Below are 22,739 nucleotides of genomic sequence, written 5' to 3' on the forward strand. Positions count from 1 at the left end.
CTGAAAGAGAAGTAGCGCAGGTCCTTCCTCCCTGCTGCTGTCAGTGTACAACCACCACAGCTCCCAGTATGCAACAAATTCTGGGACTACACAACAAATTCACCTACCTGAATGGCAAATTAAAAAAATATCTGTCTAAACACTAAACACTTACACATTAAATGTGTAAACACTGTTTACGCTGTAATTCTTTGTATTGTCTATAATCCCTCCATTTCATCACCTTCTTATATTTCAGTAAACAATCTCTCTATGAATATTGCACTTAATCATAACACGACATGATTATGCTCCTGACTTTAGCTGGGGGAGATTTTCTCGAGCTGGGCTTCACCCTCACGTGACCCGCCCGCCTCTGCGCTCTGCCCTTGTGGCTCCTCCGACTTGCCGTAGATCAGCCTCGCTTATAAAGGCGGCTCCTCGCAGACTCCGTGCTCCTCTCTCACATTTACCAGGCTGTCAGCTGCTGTCACCGGATCTCTCTACTGTCAGGTACGGTCCAGTTCAGCTTCTTTACCGATGTTTGTGTCCAGCTGCCCATCACACACGTCCCTCATCAACCCTGTCGTTTAAAGGAAGCAGTTTGGAACTAGCGCTCCTCATTTTTATACTTATCTGAAGAAGCCGGCATTACCGGCACGTTACGTACAAACACTAGCTTGCTTCCAGCTCAGTTAAATCTTCATTTATTTAAAAGTATAGGGAAACATTTTATATAGAAGTGAAGGACACGTTGTTCCGATGCGGTTGTGGCGCATTGAGGCGTTCACCGGCTGACTGGGCTGGAAGTGATTGGTCTGCGGCGCCACGAACAAAAGGCCATGTGGCTGTGGGCGAAGGCCCGGGCCTGTGCTGGATATTCCCAGGTCTCCTGAATGCGTCTCTACTGCTGCTGGTTGAGCTGTGGTGTGGTTTGAATGAGTTCCAGCCGGAAGCTCGATCATCTGACAGACTGAAGAACTGTCAAAGTGCAGCCAGCAGCTCGCAGACATTTACACCAGTGATCACATCCTCTTCCTGGAGTGAACTCAGTGAGCTGTGCAAACCTGACGGAGCCTGATCGCATAACGTTCATCTGGTCACTAGATGGACGTTGTCGGAAAAAATGAAACTATAATGTAGCTCGAGGAGGTGTCCTGAACTTTCTTTTGTTGTTAGACCAGCAGTTCATCCTTACTGTGAAATAGACAGCCCCCCCCACGCCTTTCTGCATTGCAGTTTTTACAATTACATTTATTTGTCATGAGGGTTAAATAACGCCTTAAAATCATTGACAATTTTTTTTTTATATTTGCAGATTAATGGGTATCGAAAAAATTGTCACTCCCTAATGTGGGAGCACATCAAGCCTGTCAGAAATCTGAGCATTGTATTTGACTGCAACTTGCGTTTCAAATGGCACATCACAGAACTTGTACAGACATGCTTTTATGAAATATGTCTTGTGTTCTGACCTGTAATCATTTTACATTTTAGCTCATCACGCCTGGATTAGTGAATCAGCCTTTCCTAAATGGCAAAACTATAGACTACTAGGCTACAAATATTTTTATCAGAATTTAAGGTTCTTTTTAATTATCTACTAATCACTACATGGACTCGCAATATATTTCCGTGTAACCCATCCTCAGGCAGGGGTCTACTCCGTGCCCCAGGGCTTTGGATAACCTTGCCTCTTTTAAATCTATGCTCAAAACACATTTTGATCTTATTGCTTTTCCATATTGTACCTGGGTTCAGTTTTCGTTCTTTGTCCTGTTTCCTACTCAATTTTGTCTGATTGAAGATCCAGTAGATGGCAGTATCCATATGGGTGGGGTCCTTCAAAGGACTCTTAAAATTATAGTTTTACACAGGGAAAAGAAATAAGAATATTAACTTCTAGAAATTATTAGTAACTTAATTCTTCAGGGACTTGCTACATGCATGAGGTGTGAGCAGCTAAACCTGTACTGGACTCTGTCCGCTGTACCTGGTGCAGGGATAAAGTTGTTTCCTCTGTGGGTGGGGCTTGCAACAAGTCACAGTGGGTCAGTAGTCAGATCGGCACTATCCTTCACATCGTCAGTGGGTTCCCAGTAAAATGGGGTCGGGGCCCTCGGCAGCCGGCCCCGCCTGTGCCAAATGCAACCAAGTGGTGTGAGTGACACTCGGGCGTCCTCCTCCAGGAGTTTACACTGTTTGTTTTTTTTTTATTGTCCTAAATCCTTTTTTTCCCCTCTGCTTTGTTTTCAGAATCATGGCCGAGCTTCAGGAGCGTACCTTTATTGCCATCAAGCCCGATGGTGTGCAGAGGGGCATCGTTGGAGAAATCATCAAGAGGTTTGAGGCTAAGGGCTTCAAACTTGTGGCCATGAAGATGGTTCATGTAAGTAAACAGAATATAATATGCTTGCAAGCACCTGTAGGGTGAGGGATGTAACAGTGGCTCCTTTCGTGAAGGTCACTGGTGATATTTTTAACTACTATAGGATGTGCACATGATCATGTAAGTGTGCAGAGTAACCCTTAAGACATCCGGTGAGCTGATTAGCCTGCTCTTGTCTATTCCTGACTGTAGCACGACCAGCGTCCCCTGATCCTTGAACATCTGAGCTGTGACAGATTGGGATGTTTGCTTTACCGTGCTGAGTGCTTCATTTATAACCCTGCATTATGTAAGAATTTCTGTTTTTAAAATGACCTTTTTTCTGGGTCTCGATATAAAAGGGCCAGATTAATTGTAATTAATCCTGCTGTCTGTAATTCAGCAGGAAGTGAAATTAAAGTGGGAGCCAAGTACATTCTGACTAAGTTTCAATGAACAGTGTCCAGAGGAAGTAGAGCTTATTGAATTTAGAGTTGCATGTCATTTCAAATAGTCATCCCACTGAAATGTATCCTCAGTTATGAGTCATTTTGAGCTCAGTCTTTTATTCTGAAAGGGAGTCGTGGTTGAATAAATTGCAGACTGAATTTTGTAGATTTGTGTTATTTGCCCTGTTTTATTGGATGTTTGCTCTTTTTGATTGGTTGAGACATCTGCTTACAGGATTTGTGGTTATACACTTTGTGACATTGGAGTGGGATGTATTGTATAGTTGACACTGTTTCCTCGGACACGGACTACATTCACCCACTTTCTAGTCTTAACATCCTCCGCTAAAATAGCATTTATACTCCAGGGTGGCAGCGTCTGGAGGCAACACTTCTAATCTACACACACCTTAAGTGCAGCTCAAGTGGGAGTTGGCCAACGGACCTCTCTTTTAAAGGATGGTTCACTGAAAAATGTCTGAGTCCACAATACACTTCTGGAGACTCAGGGAAAACTTTGTAGCAGCTGATTCCAATACGAATGAAGTCAATGGTAGAGCTGAGGGACAAAACGATATCAGTAATAATCTCGATATAACATTCCTTGATGGAAAGTTGAGACATGTTGATATAACGTGGAGAGAACTCGGGCATCCATGTTTTGACAGACAACACAAACAGCCAATTAGCCTAGCGCTGAACTAATCATGTGGCTGGAGTAGAGTTAGGAGCAGCAGCACACCTGTTAATATTTGTAGGATGGTAGGAAAAATGTTACGAGGGCAAAGGAATGTGTTCTCAGCATCAGTGTAAGTAAAGTTGGACTCTGACGTTGTGTCTACTTGTTCCCCTGCTGCAGGCCTCTAAGGAGCTCCTGAACCAGCACTACATCGACCTGAAGGACAGACCTTTCTTTCCTACCCTCATCAACTACATGAGCTCTGGACCAGTGGTTGCCATGGTAAGAAGCGATGATTGTATTTTACAGTATGTTGCGTTGTACAATAAAAGAAAAGGCTAAACCCTGGAGAGGAGCTCTGCTACCAGGCTGCTGTGCAAATGATCGTCCAGTATGACTGCTGCCATAGAAAGGTGTTTTTATTTTAAAGACTACTAGAAAAGTGACTTTATCTCACCATCACTGTTGTTAACAGGCATGGGAAGGCAAAGGTGCCGTGAAGACGGGCAGAGTGATGCTCGGTGAGACCAACCCCGCTGATTCCAAGCCTGGAACCATCAGAGGAGACTTCTGCATCGATGTCAGCAAGTAAGTGCAGAATCTGACGGCTGTAAACGTCCCAATACAGTATGTAAATCGCTGACTGGGATGTAATTGTTTCCTTTTCACAGGAACATTATCCATGGCAGCGACTCGACAGACAGCGCCAACAAGGAGATCGCCCTGTGGTTCAAAGATGAGGAGGTGGTAAAGTACGAAAGCTGTGCCTTCAGCTGGCTGTACTAAGCTGTACTGGCTTCTGCAGCAGTTCCCTCACTGGTCAGAGACCACTGAAACTTTTGCCTCAGATTTCCAGTTTTTCATCTGTAGCAAAGGGAAGAACTTTCAAGTTCTTCATGGTCCCCACATTGCCCTCATTCACTCATCCCATTGTCATACTGTACTGGGATCTGGTCTCTGCGGAGGTCTAGTCTACATTCCTGAAGTCATTCCATTTAGTGACATTCCACCTTCTCCTTGACAGTAGTGAACGATTTGAAACTTGTCCTTGACTGTTGTTTAAAGGGGATCTGCTTTTCAATAAAATGCTCACAATACCAACTGTCTCGTCCTTCAGATTATACCCTAATGTACATATGATCCTATACATCTGAAATGTATGTGATGTGGATCATACAGGATCCTTGGCAGACTGTAAATATCTGTTTTGTGTAACTTGGACTGATGAAGCCTCACAGGAGGCCTTTTTAAATGTAGACTAAAAGGTTAAATCAAAACTTCTAAACTAGAAATTGCACATTACAGGTTGACACCATATATTTAACTGCACTGCCACCCCTTCAGTAACTTGATATAATTTAGAGGACTTGTGACATTTCTCAAAATTGCAGAAATACTATTAGGAAAACAAATGTTGCAGTTTGATGCAAGAGGATCCTAAAAAGCTGCAAAGATATTGGAAATAGATTTTTGTAAATTATTATTAAAATGCATAAAAACATTTATACAGGCAATCTTGGATCGAGTTAGGAGCGGGCCGCTGTATGGTTATTAACTTTTAAGTAATCTATTATTTATATTTTCATTATTAAAAAATATAGATTACAAAAATGCCTGAGGGGGCTTGACTTTGGCTGCAAATATGCCTGTAGCCCCACGTGCCCCGGTGTGTCGCCATAGTAGCATGCGGCTTTCTCGGTTTTCTTTCCCCTGTTAAGGACGGAGGATTTTGCTCCTTGTTACGTCTTATTAGGACAATAGTGATTTGTTTATGACTTTTCCTCATACCCTTGATGACCCACTGCTATGCTCCTTTGAGTGTCTGCCATTTATCCTTACTGCCTCACAGTGCTCCTGAAAGAACCAACTGCTGAAACTCTGAAAAAGAAATCCCACAGTGTTGTAGTCATAAGCCTTTTTTATTCAGTGTAAAAGTCAGATCTTACAAAAATCACCAGATAAACTTTCACAGCCATGCGGAAACTGCAACGCTTGTAAACAAAGAAGCCATCCATTACAACCAATACTATGATCCGAACATTTGGCTTTATTTACAAAGTCTATCAAAGCTTGATCACAGCACAAATATTACCATATGAAAGGAAACTAGTACACACTATCAAAAAGATGTACAAACTTTAAACTGCAATCTAATGTACCTCAAGGGTCAGTGTTAATATCAATAGATTTATAACTATTAACATAGATTATTTTTCATTTGTATCCAAAATAAATTTTGCACCATAACCCTCTCAATTCACAAGTATTTTCAGACAATAGTAATCCCAATACATTAAGTCGTTTTTATCAAATATATATAGCACCACAATATAATGGTTTAATATAATTAGAGGGGGACCATCACATACAAAAGACCCGTGTTAGTATCCAAGAAAAAACTAATATTAACTTCAGTTTGCTCCTCACTGCCCCCATCTGACAGAGCCACAACCCTGTACCTACAACTGAGTCCTGCTGATAGAAGCCTATCACCACCAGGGGGAGGGGATTAAATTGAATGGTGGGTAAAATTAAGATTATTCATGGTAATTCAAAGTAAGGACATCTTAAATAAAAATTTGACGCATTCATAAGAATTTGGAGTTATTGAAACCAAATTAGAATAGTAATTAAAACTTTTTCAGATCATAAGAAAACCAAATTAAAGCCTAAACTTTAACATACATCAATGTTTTTACCTAATAACCCAGAATTAAGAGATAGCAAGCCAAAATGATTGTTGTGAGTTCAACCACAACATTATAGACACAAGTATAAGAACAAAATTGAACGATAAATTTAAGCCAAAATGATGATCATAGGTTAAAATTATGTTAATCTGGAATATAAAGTCAAAATCATTACAATATATCTTTGATTAACTACAATAATTTTGCTTCTGTGAGTTCAATCTTTACTTTGTATCTCACAATCTTGGCCTTCACTCTCTTGGTGGAAAAAGGCTTCCAAAGCTTCCTGTTTACAGTGGAAGAGGAAACGAGGGGACAAACTGAAGTCCAACAAATAAATGGTCACGACAAAATAAGTAAGTAAGCACGATGAGCTCTGTTCTACATGCATTCAGTTGATCAGTGCACCAAATTCCACATACAAAATGGATCCACAATTGCTTCCATGTCCAGCTACTGATGAGCAAACATTCCAAATACACAAGGACCTGTGGATAAAGGTCAAACATGTTCCACTGATAGATTTGGGGTTCAATTGTGAAACAAGAATATCTACAAGGGAAAGTGAGACACAGAAGATCCAAAATGGTGCTGATTGTGCATTTGATTAATTAGGGAGAGTCTGGGGAAGGGTAGCAGCAGTTAGTCCATACAACAGTCGTTTTTAAATTTATTTATCTAAGCTATTAATGCAGTTTTGTCATTAAGTACACCTTCTGCCCTCTGACATAAGTTAAAAGTAACTCCAGATCCTAGCTTTAAGCTAACCTCCTTCTAATGATTGTGAGTAATATGTCTTTTATTGCTCATTTGGTCTTAGGAGCGCAGCGATTCAGCCGAGCTTTGTATTCAATCAGATCAGGAGACAAATTCAAAAAAAATTAGTAGAAATAAATTCCATATTCTTTGAGGAAATTAGATGAAAACAAGCTACAAAAAGCAGATTAAACCAAAAGGCAAACAGCATCCGTGTTTTGTTTTTTTTTGTTGTCACTCAAATGGAGAATTCATCATGAACACGTGAAATGGAAAGTGAGATAAGACCTTTGTTGTTTGAACGGCACAGAAACAAACAAGCACCTTGATAAATAGAATCGTTTACGCAACTTAACACCTATTGTGAAATTTAACCATTACTCTGCACTTAAATTTGAAATGCCACTGAATTTGTATTATTCAGATATTTTATTTGAATTCCTATGGAAATAGGTTATGAAAAGATGATAATTTGTGTGCACACAATTTAAAATTCAAAACTTGAGTTTTCAAAAACTGAACAAACATTTCTATCTGAATCCTAAAACATTCAACGAAACAATTCTTTTTAATATTCTGGTAGAAATTTCACAAAAGTGTTATTAGAGTAACATATTTCAATGCTAGAAATTCAGTGGTAACTACATTTCAAACATTAAGAATCAAGTTGTGGTTGAACTCCATAATTTTCTGTTGCCTTTAACATTGTGGTGATTCTGGCTCTCGTTTGCTTCCACACAACAGACGCACATCATGAAAAGACCATTGAGCTGATTCAGACTTGCTACAACATTTACAACACAGAAAAGAAATACCAACTTCCTGAGACCTGAATTATGAACCTTACTGGTAGAAAAAGAGAAATTATGGATCGTTTCAGTGAAAAGTTTAGATCTGCTCTTCATGTCATTACCTTGGCCATACAGTCACTTTTCGGTGTATGCACCTCTGCTCAGAAAAGAACCACGGCTATATAATACCATTTTGTTAAATTATCTCATCTGTTAATTATATTAATGTAGTGATCATAACATTTGTGGGTGCTATCCGTTTTTTTTCAACGTAGCATAATAATATTGGATCTATCGCTATTGCATATCATTCAAATTAGAAGACTACCTCATGTGCTATGATAAAAAGTTTCTTCCTTGTTTGGTGTCTAGTCTTCAAGTGGAGCGTATTTAGGTAATCATTTTTCATTTGCATATGCTAACACATATTTCACACACTTTTAGCTAAATGTGGCTAGCATCAGGAGGTAGTAGATAAACAGCTGCAGAAGTCTAGCGCTAAGAAGAATGAAAGAGGAGTCTCGTCATTTCCACGGCCAAGCAGTAATTACTGACTTTCGGATTTGTTACTCTATACCATCATAGTCAAGCATATACATACATATATTGATATATATATAGATAATCTAAGTTTTTTTGCCAGCTCCTGTTTTAAGTGAATGCTGCCTTCAGAGACTGTTGGAAAAGCATCGTTCATTTTCCACTAAAGTCAAACCTGTTACTCTGTGGCTCAGGTGAATCATAAACTAGCTTGCATACAATAGGCTCTGACATGACAACAACCGCAACGATACAAAATAACCCTCATGTTTTTGCATATTACACTAATGAAATATTCTACATATTCTTTTTCCGTATATGGACAAAATTGCTCGATGATGTTGACTGTTAGAGTGAGGCAAATTTTCCTGTTCTCTGAACATAACAGCCCAGCTTCATATTCTCTGACAGAAAGCAAAGTTTGATGCTACAAACACCTAAGGTATGGAATCTCGAGTGTGCCACATTTGAGTGTTTAATCATATTTCACTATTGTTCAGAAATTATATAAATCTATTACTTAAACAAATTTACATTTAAATAATGCAAAAAAACTCAAAGTGGAGTAAATTAATTAAATCTAATTAAAATGTATATTTAATTGTAAATAATTACATTTAAAAAAAAACATTTCTCTCCCCGTTATATGTATTTATTTATTAGAACTTAACTCATGTAATATGTTTTTATAATATTACACTGTTCAATCCACACTGAAGCCAAGGGTCAAGGTAATTGGCCAGTGTCACATGCCATCTGGCTTATTGGAGCTCCAGTTGCCTATTTGTGGGTTCAGCATTTGAATTTAAAAGATTTAACATATCAATTGTTTTAGTTTTCTTTATCCATCTATCCAAATACTATTTTTAAAGGTTTATATTTAGTAATGTATTAAATGATTACAGTTAAACAGTGGATAAGTTTAGAAATATTCCGGTGGCACACCCGAGACTCCATTTGCACAAGGCGTTCCAGACAGACAGGGTAACACACAGCAGAAATGGTCCAGAACACAACAGAAAACATGTGCATCTCCAATATGAATCACTGGTGTAGTGCAACCTATGTAAGAGAAGATGATTCACCACAACACTACACTGTAATATCCTGGCTGATACACGAGGCCAGCGAAGGTCGGCCTCTAACAGCAGCGATATCAAAAACTGTGAAGGTTAAAGTACATATTGTCGGGTATGGCAGTGAGAATGACCCTCATCATACCAGTAAGGTTTCTCTTTTAGACAACATACCCTGCGGTTCACTAACAGTCACACTACGCTAAGTTGTTTCTCATTTATTCTTTCTTTTAAACCACTGTGACTTTTTTTTGTATGTTTTTTAAATGAAAAAAGCTTTTCATCTCCACAGCTTCATAATTTCTGTTCAACATTACAGCGCAAAGACCCTGAATTATTCAAAAATGATAAATGATACATTTATGCTAGATTTAAGTTTTGTACAGAGGAATATAGAGGAAGAAGCCCAGGCTCATTAGCATGGCTGGATTCTTGCTACAAGCAGTCACAAACCCACAGTCAGTGGTATTGTGGGATTTACTGTGATAGGTCCCTGAAGCTCCTCGAAGCTGTTTAACATCACAGAACATGTTGAGATCATTTTTTGCTTCTTTTAGCTTATGTTGCCTCATGTGATCTACTGTAACAAACAGGCAGGTTTAGCAGCTGCACGTAGAAGGAGAGGTTGTGTGAAGTTGTGTTTACAGATGATTTACAGTTGCTCAAAATGTAGTAATACAAAAAATTACAGATTTTCCCCACAAGACCCACTTTGTGTAGCTTAGGAATAACAACATCTATAGACTGTACAGATTAAATGAAAGAGAAGTGGAATGTGAAGGAGGATTTCTGTATTCAATACCTAACTTATAAGAAACAATGGTAAGAATGAGTTTCTGCAATAACTGCATAAGATATGTTATATAACTTTCCGTCAAACTTGCAATGCAATTAATATATAAAACGTAATCCTCCTAAGGGTTCCTGGTGTGGCTTTATGTTATAAATGGGGACAACTTGTAAATTGAGATTTAATAGGAGTAACAAATTTCAATAAAAAAACTTTTAATTAAATTATTTCCAAAGCCATTGTTTATGCTTTTCAAATGTAATAATGGCTCAGTGTGAAAGAATGGGAAGGTTAGCGGCAGAAAACCAAGGCAGCTTGAGACTGATCTTAGAAAGGAAGGAAAACAGTGAAGAGTATTTTCATTGTTTTCTAAAGGATTCATCCAAAAAATGTGAATAAATAAATAAATTACATGATAATGACAATATGCTTGTCACGCGCCCTAGATTGAGTTTCGCGTCATCTGAATTGTTTTGGTGGATTTGATTAAACCTGTGGGCTCAAACTCTGCTGTGAGTAATGTCATGTATTTTGAATCAGACTTTGGTTCTGTAATGTTTGAACTCGGAAATAAATGTAGCTGCAGAAATCTTCAACATCATTAATGCTAAGCAGCGGTGTACTGGGATCTGTCTTCCAATCCTACTCCTTGATCTATAATTCTATTTTAATAGGTCTTCACATACTATTTGAATATAATCACTTCTGTGAAACAACGCACGTTACATTTCCCACACAACCACCAAAAATTTAAATGCAAAAATAGGAACATTAAGACACACATCATTACAAAAGAAGGACAAAATAAAGAAAACTTCAAGTACTTTCAATGAAGTTAAAGTCCACCTGGCAATTTGAAAATAATCAAAATATACACAACTCTGCTCCTGTCTCTGCCAGCCTCTCTTTTCTTATCCCCTCAGGCTGCTCAGTGGGTGTCTCTCACCAACTGCAATTTATAAACCTGAAAACCAACCAAATTATATATATTTATATGTATATGTATATATGTGCTGTCCTATAAGTGTGTGTGTGTGTGTTTGTGTGAGTGTGCATATATATATACAAAAAAACAAAAATTAAACAAAGGACCTGGCTCAATAAATGGTTCTCACAGTTTCTACAGGTCTCTGTGCGTGGCCCAGATTGTGGCGAAGGCAGGACGGGCACATGTCGACCCTCCATCTCTGTGGGGAAAAAGGCTGATTTTGAATCCATCCAAATATATCTTGTGTGGTCGGATGTTTCAGACAGGAGAGGAGAAAAAGCCGATGTTGCGGCACCCAACGGTGGCACGAAAGAAAATGCCCAACTATTTCCAACCCCTGAAATGGGTTCCATGGGATATTACTTGCACACACAGCTACAATTTTAGATGACTAAGCGGGATGGTCTTTCAGGACTTTTCAGAAGCATGAACATCTTCTGCTCTTTATCATCTCCTGTACTGACTCCATAGAAGGCCTGCTGGCATTGGTCTACTAGTGTGATTTGAGGCTAGTTTGACTTGTTCCTGATCCTGCTGAGGTTTTCGAGACGTCCGGCCTGTTCCCAGTTTGTCCCGCTCTGTCCCGACCATGTGACCTCAGGGCTCCTGTTTGATGTAGTAGCTGCCCGAGCCGTTGCTTTCCTGGTCGGATGTGCCCTGTGAGAAGGTGAACTCGTCCACCTCAGCTGCCTCCTCCTTCATGCGCAGGAGAGACTCTACAGATGGGCACAAACACAGATAAGAGAGAGAACAGCAGCACAGATGAGCCACGTGTGTTTATGCACTGTCAGAAAGGCACAGGAGGTGCTGGTCTGTCCTGTTCCAGGTGTTAGCCTGAACTCCACATGCATGAGGGCACATCGTATGAATCACACATGCCTTATGAATGCTTCAAAGCGGAGACAAAACACTAGTAATACACCAAACTAACTCCACTCTAGGTCATTGCTGACAAGAGAAAACGTGACAATGAGATTGATAGAAACAAAGGGCTGATTGGACAGTAGAACATGCAGCATCGGCAGCATCCAGCTCCACAGCGGGGCCTGTCAGGGGCCTCTGTCCTGTTAAAACCCTGCTGGGCCTCAGAATGCACACTGCTGTGCTGGTTTTGTCTTAATGGGACGTTACCTGATTTGTGGGTTTGGTGGAGGTGTGTTCGGGGTCGGGGCCGAGCTGGCCCCTGGGCAGGGTAAGGGGGCGGACTCTGCTCTTCGTCCCCTGAGAAGCTGCTCCTCCTCCTGCCTGCCTGACTGAAGGGCCGTCGACCAACCGGAATCTTCCTCTCTAAACACCAAGCCAGACTCAGGTAAGCTACCAGGGGCTTATTGCACACAATTCAATTCATCTGGAGCAGGTCTCAGTGTTTAAATTACGTATTAGGAAGAAGGTTTAACAGGTTAAAGTTAAGTTGAAATTTATAATTTATCCTCAAACTGTTGCCACTTGTTATGCCAATCTGACTAAGCCCCTGGTAAGCTGTACTCAGACTGCTAGACCCCAGTAAGCAGACGCACCGTTAGCTACCGAGAGCAAAGCTACAGTATGAAATGGAGCAGCATATGAATGGGAGACTGTGGCTGCCAATATTTAAATGAAATCAAATAAAAAGATTTAATTATTTCCCTTACCATTTAAAATATGTGTATTTCCAATTAGACTATGAATTGATGAATGCCATTCACAATTAGTTATAATTAGAATGGAAGGTTATAGACTGGAATGTAAATGGTTAGTTATAGACTGGAAAAGTAAAAGGTTAGTGTTACACTGCCATAATAAAACAAGGATGGGAGAATACATACGCGTTTTACAAACAAGCTAAAAATATAAATGTTCACTTTGTAATCTTTAAATCCTCTTTAAATCTGTTAAGCACTGTGAGATTGGTCATTAAATAAAAGCAAATCCCATTTGAAAGGCCATTACAACGGGCGAAAATTGGTACATTTAAATGGAGTTTAGGTTGCCATCCAGAAAATAAAAATAGATTCCCCATGGAATTTCATGCAAGGTTATGCGCCAGAGGACGGTTTTAATTCTGAATTTAGATTTTTCCTCCTATTTTAATGTGTATTCTGTAATGTATCATGTGCACACAAATGTAAAATACATTTGATTGACAGATTTAGTATAATACTGGTGGCCACAGACTTCCACCTTAAAGTGTATTGAAATCAGCATAAACGTCACCTTCTTGTAACTATTGATCTGAAACTCTTGACCTAAATGAGGGTGCAACGCCAGGCTCCTCTTCTCAAACACCTGCAGAAACTCCACCTCAAAAACTACAAAGTCCAAGTGTGTAAGTATCCCACTCAAAAAGGGAGACAAATCTTTGCAAGCATCCGGCAGTGTGACAAATGAGGTCCAATGACAATATTCCTGACACACCGGGCAGGTGACCAACAACAGAGCAGCACCGTTGCCACCACAAGTGTAGCCAGTGACAGGAAGAATTACAGCGAAAGGATAAGGTGGAGGAAAGAGCGGAGAGACACTTATTTACAGTCGATGAAGGATTACTCACTTTTCTTTTGCCCTTTGTACTGCTGGGCCTTTTTCTTCTGCTTGGGCACAGACTGGGGCATGTCTCTGTTACCTGACAGAACAACATGGGATGGTTGTGGACAGTGAAGTACATTTCAGATTAAACGGGAGACACAAAAACACATTGTATCATTAGCAGAGCATTATGGTTTGAATATAAAGTAGCACAAGCTACATGTAGGGTGTCTGATCAATATCAGTGTATCTACAATGACATGTAAACACAGTTCATCTCTCAGTGTCATTACACAATTCTAAGTTTCTGATGTCTACTACACTCAATGAATGATAAACTAACTTTTAGGGCCATTGCAATCCCTGGCCTTATTGCTAGATTACATTAAAGTAATGAGAATAGCCATCAGTCGAGCTACACTTCACAGCTATGTCTGTTCAGGCCAATGTATTACATGTATTGAAGACTTTGAAAGGAATTTAATAAAAAGGTATTTTATCACAATAAGTACATGAAGGCTTGAGTTAGAGCCAAAATGTGAGGGCACAATTACCTTAGACCACCAAAATCTAGTCAGTACATTTTTGACATGGAATCTGTTACATTGCTGAGTTCATTAGTGGTGGCTTTTTAGCATGCAAGCACACAGCATGATGTTTAATAAACTATCAAACAAAAGATATTCACACATGGCCAACAATCTAGCTTTAATAATATTCAATTGAACAACCCCTTGTTCCTCTTTAGCACTGTAGCCCGAATCATACTGTCATACTAAACCATGTATTCTTTTATCTCTTAGCAGGAATCATTTCCTGGGCTTCATTACAACTATCTAGCTTGATCAGTCATTCAATCAAATTTGATGTGTATAGTCCATATTCACAAAATCAGAACACAACTTTAACACCTGATCTATATTGAGACTGCTTTTCTTCAACAGTTTAGATCTGTCTGAGCTGTCTTCACTTGTCTCTTCATCCAAACCATAAACTTGTCTATTCTAATTCCCATCTGATTGTTTAAGGGCTTTACCAGCATAGAGCAACACTTCCATATTAGATGTAATCTATGGATCTTTGTTATGGGCTTCACACAGCAGGCTTTTAAGGTTGAAATAAAGAATCCCCTTCGTCTTGACACAGATGTTTTTGCTCAGATATATCAAACTTCTTTCATTTCGAAAATCCTCAGAAAAACATAATTTGATCGTATAATTACAATGGATGGTATTATCTTGGCCTCTAGGTCTACGTGAATGAACCATGTAGTTATGTTTGACCTGGACATGCCCAGTGACTCACACAAAGTGTCAAGATGAGCCTTCTTTCCACCTGAGCAAAATATTACACATCCTGTCTCAAGGAATGCAGATAAACTAGTCCAGCTCACAGTTTGGGAAGGTTAGAAGTTAGTAACAGTGCCAGCTCAGGTGAGCCCTGAACCATCTCTTTGCTACTGTTTACATGAACTACTGGAATAAACTCAAATGATTCACTGAACTCTCCCTAAGTATTTATATCACTACTACAAGTCAATACCGTGTGTGTTTTATCAATGTATCTGCTGTCCCAACGGGTTCATAAAGAAAGAGCAGAATATGACCCTTATTAGTGTTATCATAGCAAAGCCACCACATGACATGAGTAATAACTGAGGGAGTCAGAAAACTTGTCCTGCCAGTATCATGGAAAGATGTCGTTGGGATCACTATGACGCACTTTATAAAAACGGGACCAAAGTACACAGAGTAGTAAATAAGTAGAACAAAGCAGTGAGCTGTTTTAATCAGAGATGCCAATCCTAAGGCTACTGATTGCTTTTAATTAATCATTTTCCTTCCTAGAAGGTTAGTTATCAACTGATGCAATACAACAGGTATAAGCTTTTGAATGTATTCTAAAAATCACAACCATTAAAAACCTGAGCTATTATAACAAAATAATAATAACAAATCCAGCTACTCTGGCTCATGTCAGAAGAAATATTTTATTTAGATGATGAGATATCTAGTTTCCAAAGAAGAGAGTTTGGCCTCATGGGTTCGCTAGCAGAGGGATCAGACAGACGGCAAACATGAGCCCTCAGTTGTAACAGAGTTGAAATGGATTCTTACTCTGAGAAGCAGGGGGTTGGAGCTGGTAGCCCGTCAGCTGACACCAGCCCACAGGGTAGAGGTCAGGTGACTCGCAGTCCACCCACTGGTCATACTCGTCCTCCCAGCCGTCAAAGTGGATCCTCAGTAGCCGGTGCACTATTCTTGTCACTGTGGCAACGCACACAAGCCGCGGCTCCATCAGGTCAACAGCCTCGAGCTTCATGCCGGGTCGAAAACCATGATTGGGAACCTCCTAGGAAATGTGACGCAGCAAACTGAATTAACCCTGAGAATTAAATTTGACTTCTTATACAATGACAGTACACATAACAATCACTGATAATTCCTGAATCCCATTATTTCACATCACTGTCACAAAACCCAATAGCCAGAAAAATATTACCAGACGACATTATTATACCTTTAACAGAAACATGAAGGAGAAACCATGATAAAGTTTACCTTGTTAAAAAGCTTGACAGGAGCAGCTATTGATCCTGATTCTCTGAGGTAGTCAAACCATTTATATGGTAGTTTAGTATACCCTGGGGAAGATAGTCGGCATTGAGTCCGGAACATAAACCAAATGCACGAAGAAGCTACCAAACTAAAAAAAAAAATTATTCAACAATTAATTTAACATAAGCTCCTCAAGGATGCAACTGTCTATTTAGAGACAAACTACGAGTGCTGTACCTCTAGGGGGCGTGAGCTCAATGTTGTTGATTTCACAGAAGCCGGCAGGAAAGATGGAGGGGGAGGCGCCATGGTAACAGAACCAGTCTGATCCGTCCACTGCCTCCGAACCGTCAATCCCGATCATGAGGTACCCGTCTGCCAAAACCTTAAACAGCAGAGAATGAATGAGGTGAGTCCGGAGCGGCTGAGTAAAGCTTATTTCAAATAACCAAAAAACAAATTGATCTTCTATTCCTGACAAGCAGCACCTGATAATGATGTGCAGTATAGACGCACACTAACCTTTCTTACAGTGGCTACACATATAGCTGAGAGATTGAGGGGGTCAATGGCTTCTAACTTCATCCCATCTTTGAACCAGTCCCCACTCTGGTCCACATCTTTCACCTGATATTCGCATAGAAACAACAACAAAAAGAGAACAGATGAATTATTTACAATAATATGGATTTATCAAACATTAGACATAACATATTAATGCAATTCACAATAATGAGAGCAGTTGGACTTAAACCACCCACCTTCAATATTAAGATTGGTTGTTTTAATGATATGGCAGATCAGTATATTATCTAGTTATAAGTTTAAATAGAGATTTCTTAGAATTTCATGACCAGGAATAACTTGGTTCTAGGTGTATGGATTATAAATACAACCCTACGTCTACAATGGCTGGTCATTAGACACTGTCACGTTAATTCAAACCAGGACATTTTGGACAGTACAGATAATGTTAATAGAAAGGTTTTATTTTGCATTACCTTCTGGAAGAACTGAGCAGGAGCATCAACTTGACCCTCAATTTTCTTTGAAATATCTGAAAAATATATTGACGGATTAAAAAGACTTATCATGCCTGAGATGTTTTAGCAATATAGTCACAAAAAATGCCTCACAAGCATTACATGATCTGAAAAGAGAGATGAAACTGGTGAGAGTTGGAGCGAAGGACGAGCTGGACCTCAGGGATTCACTTAGCATGAAGTCACTTTTATTCATACCTAAAGCAGCGTTTCATAAAGTTACGTAAACCTCCGCTGTTATAACCACAATCAATGATGACTTTTCCTTTCCTTTTTAGGAACAACCCAGAAGGGATCTACAGAACTTTGTTGGCAAATATACCGAATGCCACCTTACCCTTTACAGCTAGTGTCATGTAATGGTTTACTATTGTTACAAACTGAGTGATCTACAAATAGCAGAAAACAACATGTATTATTAACAATAGATATTTTATATATATATATATACACACACACTACAGATCATAAGTATTTGGGCTCTGTACGAAATTGTTCACACATCACTATATAGCCCAATATATAGGGAATTTGCCATTTTGAAGTGCAAACTGCAGCTAACTTCAAATATGGTCATTCAACTTGCTTTCGACATACTGTACAAATATTAACACTTAGAATCCATTGTGGGATTTTCCACCGTCCGACGTTGCTGTACGTCATTGTCGCAGGACGATGAGGTACAACGTCAGATAGATCTTAAATGCTTTTTAAAATCGAGAAATGAAATGCCACTTGCTGGGGTAGTGACATAAATTATGACCATGACTGAACTGGGAGAACAGAATCCAAGCAGCAAGAGAGTCTTTCTTCTTTGCAGTATATATAAAAGAGATCATTTTTGTATTTCGCTCCTTTTCTGCAGAAAAGTCTTGTGTATTGTGTACTCGAAAGCTAAGATGTGGCACTTAACTGTAGTATCCATTATTTTATTTCAAATTAGAATGGGACTCAGAGAGTGCATTCCTCCACCAAGGCTAACACCCTACCTTGGCCTGAAGGACAACATGTGTGACTTCCCAAATACTTGTGGTCTTGACTATAATTTTCAACACCTTAAAAAGGCACCACTGAAGCAAAGGTGTTACTGGAACTTTCCAAACCCACCAGATCGTTTGAAGCGGTGTCCAATGCTTCGTGACCAGCCTATGTTATGGATGAGGGGGCTGTACATGTGGCACCAGAAGTCATCAGATCCGTCCTGGCTCTCTTCGTAGACCAGCCTGAGGCGACCTCCAGTGACCTGCTCCACCAGCGCCACCCGCGTCCGGCACAGGTAGTTTTTATCCACCACCTCCACCCGCATCAACTTTTTAAAGGGGAACTGCGTGTTCTCATGTACCTACAGCGAAATATTATACATGGATTTAACAAAGGTAAACCCATTGTGTGTAGTCCTTTAAGTTTCACACCTCACAAAATGAGGCAACGCTAAGTACTACATCTGAAAATACCATCAAAGAAAGAGATGTTTAATCAACATAGAGAATAACATCAGTTCTTGGCTCATTTTAAATCAAAGATATATGGTAAATGGTTTTGTATTTATATAGCGCTTTTCTAGTCTTGATGACCACTCAAAGCTCTTTACAGTACAGTTTTACATTCACCCACACATTCATACAGTGCATCTATCCGCAGCACTTAGTTATTCTATGGGGGGCCATTCGGGGTTCAGCATCTTGCCCAAGGACACTTCGGCATGCAGATGGGTCAGACTGGGGATCGAACTGCCGACCTTCAGTTTGGAGGACGACCACTCTACCCCTCAGCCACAACCGCCCCTATATAGGCACTGGCCACCAAAAAAGTGTCATTTAATTTATTCTGTATTAGTTTCTCTCACCTTGGTATTAAAGTCAGGTGGCAGTGTTTTAGCTCCAGTAAGACGCTTTACAAGAAAGGCTTTCCAGTTAGAGTATTTATGCTGTATGCCTGTTAGAGAGATGAAACAAATAACAGCCAGTTACCATGAGCCGTCCGAGAACACAGGCATTCACGACAAAAGAGCAGAACAGGTTTGGCACGAGGCTCACTTTTTGGAGGTACAAGGGGTTTCCCACTTGAGGCGCACCATCCCACTGGGTGAACCTCAGGGATACAGAGATTACACCAGAAGTCCTTACTGGTGTCGTTGTCAAAACCCTCATAGCGCAGGAGAGCCTTGAACCCTGCAGAATGTTGACACTTGTGAGTTTCTGCTGAATTTCAATCCTGAAGCTGGAAACACTGGTCTGTCTTGTTAATGAAGTCAAAGAACTGATATGTTAAGTATCATTCAGTGAATCAGCACGCAGGTGGATGTGACACATAGACAATGTGCCATCTGAAAAGGATGGTTTCAGGGCAGAAGAGAAGAGGAAAACTCAAAACTTTTTCACGTAATGTTAAAAGGAGTCTATCAAGATACAACTATATTTTATAGTGGACAGAGTAAAAGAGAATGCCACTCTGTGGTTTGACATGGCAAAACACAAAAAAGTAATCTTATGGTTGAATACCTTTTCCTGTATGAGTAACTGTCTGCAAAGATTCATTCCTGAGCGTTTTTAAGTATTGAACATGTTAAATGCAACATTTGTATGGTTATGATGTGGTTAATGTCATTCAGATTATCCGATGGTGTTTAATGTCTTCGAACTAGTTGTAGAAAATGTCTTACCTGCTAGCTTAATGATTTCTGCTATCCAGTATACCTTGGTGGAGAGACTGGTGTCAGAGTTGAGCACTTCAATCCTAACACCTTCTTCTATGTCTCCCCAGCATGTCCCCATAGGGGCCTGAAACACAGAATCGGCAGTAAAGTTACACAGATGACAAAGAAACAAATCATTTGTCAGTCTCAAATCAGCTCTAGCTTTTACTTACATGCTTGAAACAGCTGACTGGCGCTCCGACTGTGTTATTGCTACAGATGTACCGACCCCAGTCAAAAATCTCTGCTGGGACCACTGGCAGAAACAATGTACAGTGTAAAATTGGAATATGTTTTAACATGGAATCACTTTCACCTTATTAATAATTATGACTGCTTGTTGACAACATACCTGCTTTTGGTTTCGCCTGGTTCTGTTGACTGGCTTGGTACTGGGCGTAAGCGGCCAATTTGGCCATGAGAGGCTGTTTCTGTAAGACTTTTGCCTTTTTTGTTGGTGGTTTGCCCTTTCAAAATAAAGCAGAAATGATAATTTCTCTAACTATAATCACTTTATCTTAATAAATGTGTTAAAAAATATAGTTGGAAGCATTTACCTGTAATCGAGCCAAGATGCTAGCTTTTTTGGAATTAGAGGAATAACTCCTCGAACAGGACACACTGCAGAAGCGCTTGGTTTTGGAGTAAAAAGCATCTCGTACTCCGACCATCCCACACATCTCACAAGTGGCTGTGAAGAAGAGTGCACAAAACAGAAGCAAGATCTGTTAAAATCACCAAACTGGTACATGTTGGCTAATTCTTTGTTTCTTATGCAGAAGATTATTTTCCAAAGGTCCACACAAACGTTAAGTTCAAAACATATTTACTGACCCATTCCAGCCTTGCCATCGGGGTATGTGTAGACTTGACCATTGTTCTTGATGATGGGCAGGCTGACAGGGATGGAAGGTACCACCTCATCCTCACTGTCCTCAGAACTGGAGCTGCTGGTGGACTCTTCACTGCAGCTGTCATAGCCATCAAACATCCCGAACGAGTCTCTCCGCTTACGCTCTGAACGTGGGGTGCGTTCAGCCTTCACAGTTGAGAAAAAGACAAAGGCATCTAAATTAGTAACATATTCAATTGCCTCAAATACCTCCAGAACTATATAGAGCATATAGTTATAGAACTATAGAGCAGTGAATAGGTGTAGCGCTCACTAAAATGTCAGAAATGACAATATTCCTCACTGGAAAGTCCCACAAGTAAAACAGTGATGTGTAGCTTATGTAAGACTTCAGTTTCGAGTTATTTAAAGGAAAATATAATTGTTCCTAAATGTGTTCTTTTTCAGGAATGACTGTCAAACTGCAATGAAAGCATTTATTCTCTCTTTTTGTTTTTAAAAACAAACATGAGCCAGGCCATAAATCAATGGCAGCAACCATCACTTCAATACATGGTTAGTAGCATACAGCTGTAAAAATGTGTGAAATTATTTGTTTATGTATTTTTTTTTAATGCACTGGTATCAGCCGATACACAGGTATTGGATCTGTATCAAGAACGGGAAAATAGTATAGCTGCAACTAACCATGCATTCCTTTATAATTGTTGATCATTATTTGCAGTTTACATAAATCATAGAGTAAATTCAAAATGGTATCTTAAAATGTCTGATTAAGTCCATAGATTAGAGGGTATTGTCAAAGACAAGAAAATAAAACAGCACACATTTGCATACAAGCTGAAAGCAGTGACTTGTTGGTCATTTTGAAATTAAAATGCATTTTCAAAAGCTATTATAAGAATGTCCACATTTTAAAATTAATTTTTTTACTCATTTAACAAAATAGGATTAGTGCTGGTGTAAAATTATAATAGCACGGTACATGCTCATCCTTTGCATAGAGCAATTTTGAGTATATCTAAAGGATCATCTGCTGTGAGATCTGACCTGTTAAGGACAACCACAAACGACTATGAGTTTAAATGTAGGTGTAGGACTGCGGTGACAACGTGAAGCTTCAATATTTGCTGCCTGACAGTATTGAAATATGTATTGTTGTCACAGCCTGTTTACTTCCTCCTTTCGGCATAACAGGTGACATACCAGCTAACTACGCTAATATTTATTATTTCACAGGAACAATACTGAAATAGTAATAACAAACTCTACCTGCCAGTTAGGACTCCACGAGCGAAACAGGAAATGTACAAAACAGAAGAGATAACTAACATACGAGCTGGAATAGGGGGCGGCCCTACTGGAAATAGCTCTCTGTGCTAACTGGTGCTAGCACAGCTAGCTAGCGGAAATGTTTTTCCAGTTTTTTTATTCACAGACCCACAGCGCACTTTTCATTCACACTGCAAATTCACATTTGCTCACACGCAATTGAATTCAATCTGGGGTCACTTAATTTCTACCGCTGTGGAGAGCTTCCTAATATTTAACTCTAGCTGTCCACCAGCTAGCTGCGATTTACAGATAACAACAAAGGAGGAGCGTTAGCTTTAGCAAATCCCCAGTAATCGGAGGCTCGCGGCCCTAAAATGCTGCTAATTCACTCACCAGATCCCGTGCGTCTTCCATCAGCCCTTCATATAGAGAAGCTGCTAGATCACTGTGCTCGTGTGCTGATACAACTCCCCACGCGAGGGGTGATTTCAGCCTTTGAAATAGCAACAACTATATAAATACTACCAGGCAGGGTATCAACAAATTACTCTGCTGCTCCTGCGCATGTGCGAGCGTAACCTGCTTTCACGCGATTGGCCCGTTCGGGGAATGGAGGTCAGCCACCACTACAGAAACAAAACAGTGGAGTCCGAGATGGGAATGAATGAATGGCCTCTTCAGTTTCAGGTGTGAAGTTAGATTAG

General features: G+C 39.8%; 2 protein-coding genes and 1 long non-coding RNA gene across 4 annotated transcripts; 2 read left to right on the plus strand and 1 right to left on the minus strand.

Annotated features, from left to right (window-relative positions):
- The first annotated feature begins 361 nt into the window (after positions 1 to 361).
- On the plus strand, positions 362 to 4,572 carry LOC133931555 (nucleoside diphosphate kinase A2-like). The gene is made up of 5 exons (XM_062378462.1): positions 362 to 492; positions 2,236 to 2,368; positions 3,656 to 3,757; positions 3,951 to 4,063; positions 4,147 to 4,572. Exons 2-5 carry the CDS (start codon positions 2,240 to 2,242, stop codon positions 4,259 to 4,261), a joined length of 459 nt encoding a protein of 152 aa, XP_062234446.1. The 5' UTR covers positions 362 to 492; positions 2,236 to 2,239; the 3' UTR covers positions 4,262 to 4,572.
- An 803-nt stretch (positions 4,573 to 5,375) lies between these two features.
- Positions 5,376 to 22,571, minus strand: mbtd1 (mbt domain containing 1). 2 transcript variants are annotated; one of them, XM_062413909.1, is made up of 17 exons: positions 22,429 to 22,571; positions 20,742 to 20,946; positions 20,465 to 20,598; positions 20,260 to 20,374; positions 20,081 to 20,163; positions 19,875 to 19,992; positions 19,249 to 19,383; positions 19,059 to 19,147; positions 18,320 to 18,554; positions 17,171 to 17,226; positions 16,692 to 16,796; positions 16,407 to 16,554; positions 16,173 to 16,255; positions 15,729 to 15,963; positions 13,637 to 13,708; positions 12,238 to 12,393; positions 5,376 to 11,822 (listed from the first exon to the last, which is right to left on the minus strand). In XM_062413909.1, the coding sequence occupies exons 1-17, from the start codon at positions 22,447 to 22,449 to the stop codon at positions 11,704 to 11,706; spliced, it is 2,109 nt and encodes a 702-aa protein (XP_062269893.1). In that variant the 5' UTR covers positions 22,450 to 22,571; the 3' UTR covers positions 5,376 to 11,703. The 2 variants fall into 2 exon arrangements, with proteins under 2 accessions (XP_062269893.1, XP_062269894.1); XM_062413910.1 differs by lacking the exon at positions 12,238 to 12,393.
- Positions 16,486 to 19,051, plus strand: LOC133975890 (uncharacterized). The gene is made up of 3 exons (XR_009924797.1): positions 16,486 to 16,578; positions 18,323 to 18,488; positions 18,854 to 19,051. It is a non-coding gene; the product is annotated as an uncharacterized LOC133975890 (long non-coding RNA).
- Positions 22,572 to 22,739: the final 168 nt, after the last annotated feature.

Source organism: Platichthys flesus, chromosome 20, assembly GCF_949316205.1.
Source record: "Platichthys flesus chromosome 20, fPlaFle2.1, whole genome shotgun sequence".
Classification (NCBI taxonomy): domain Eukaryota; kingdom Metazoa; phylum Chordata; class Actinopteri; order Pleuronectiformes; family Pleuronectidae; genus Platichthys; species Platichthys flesus.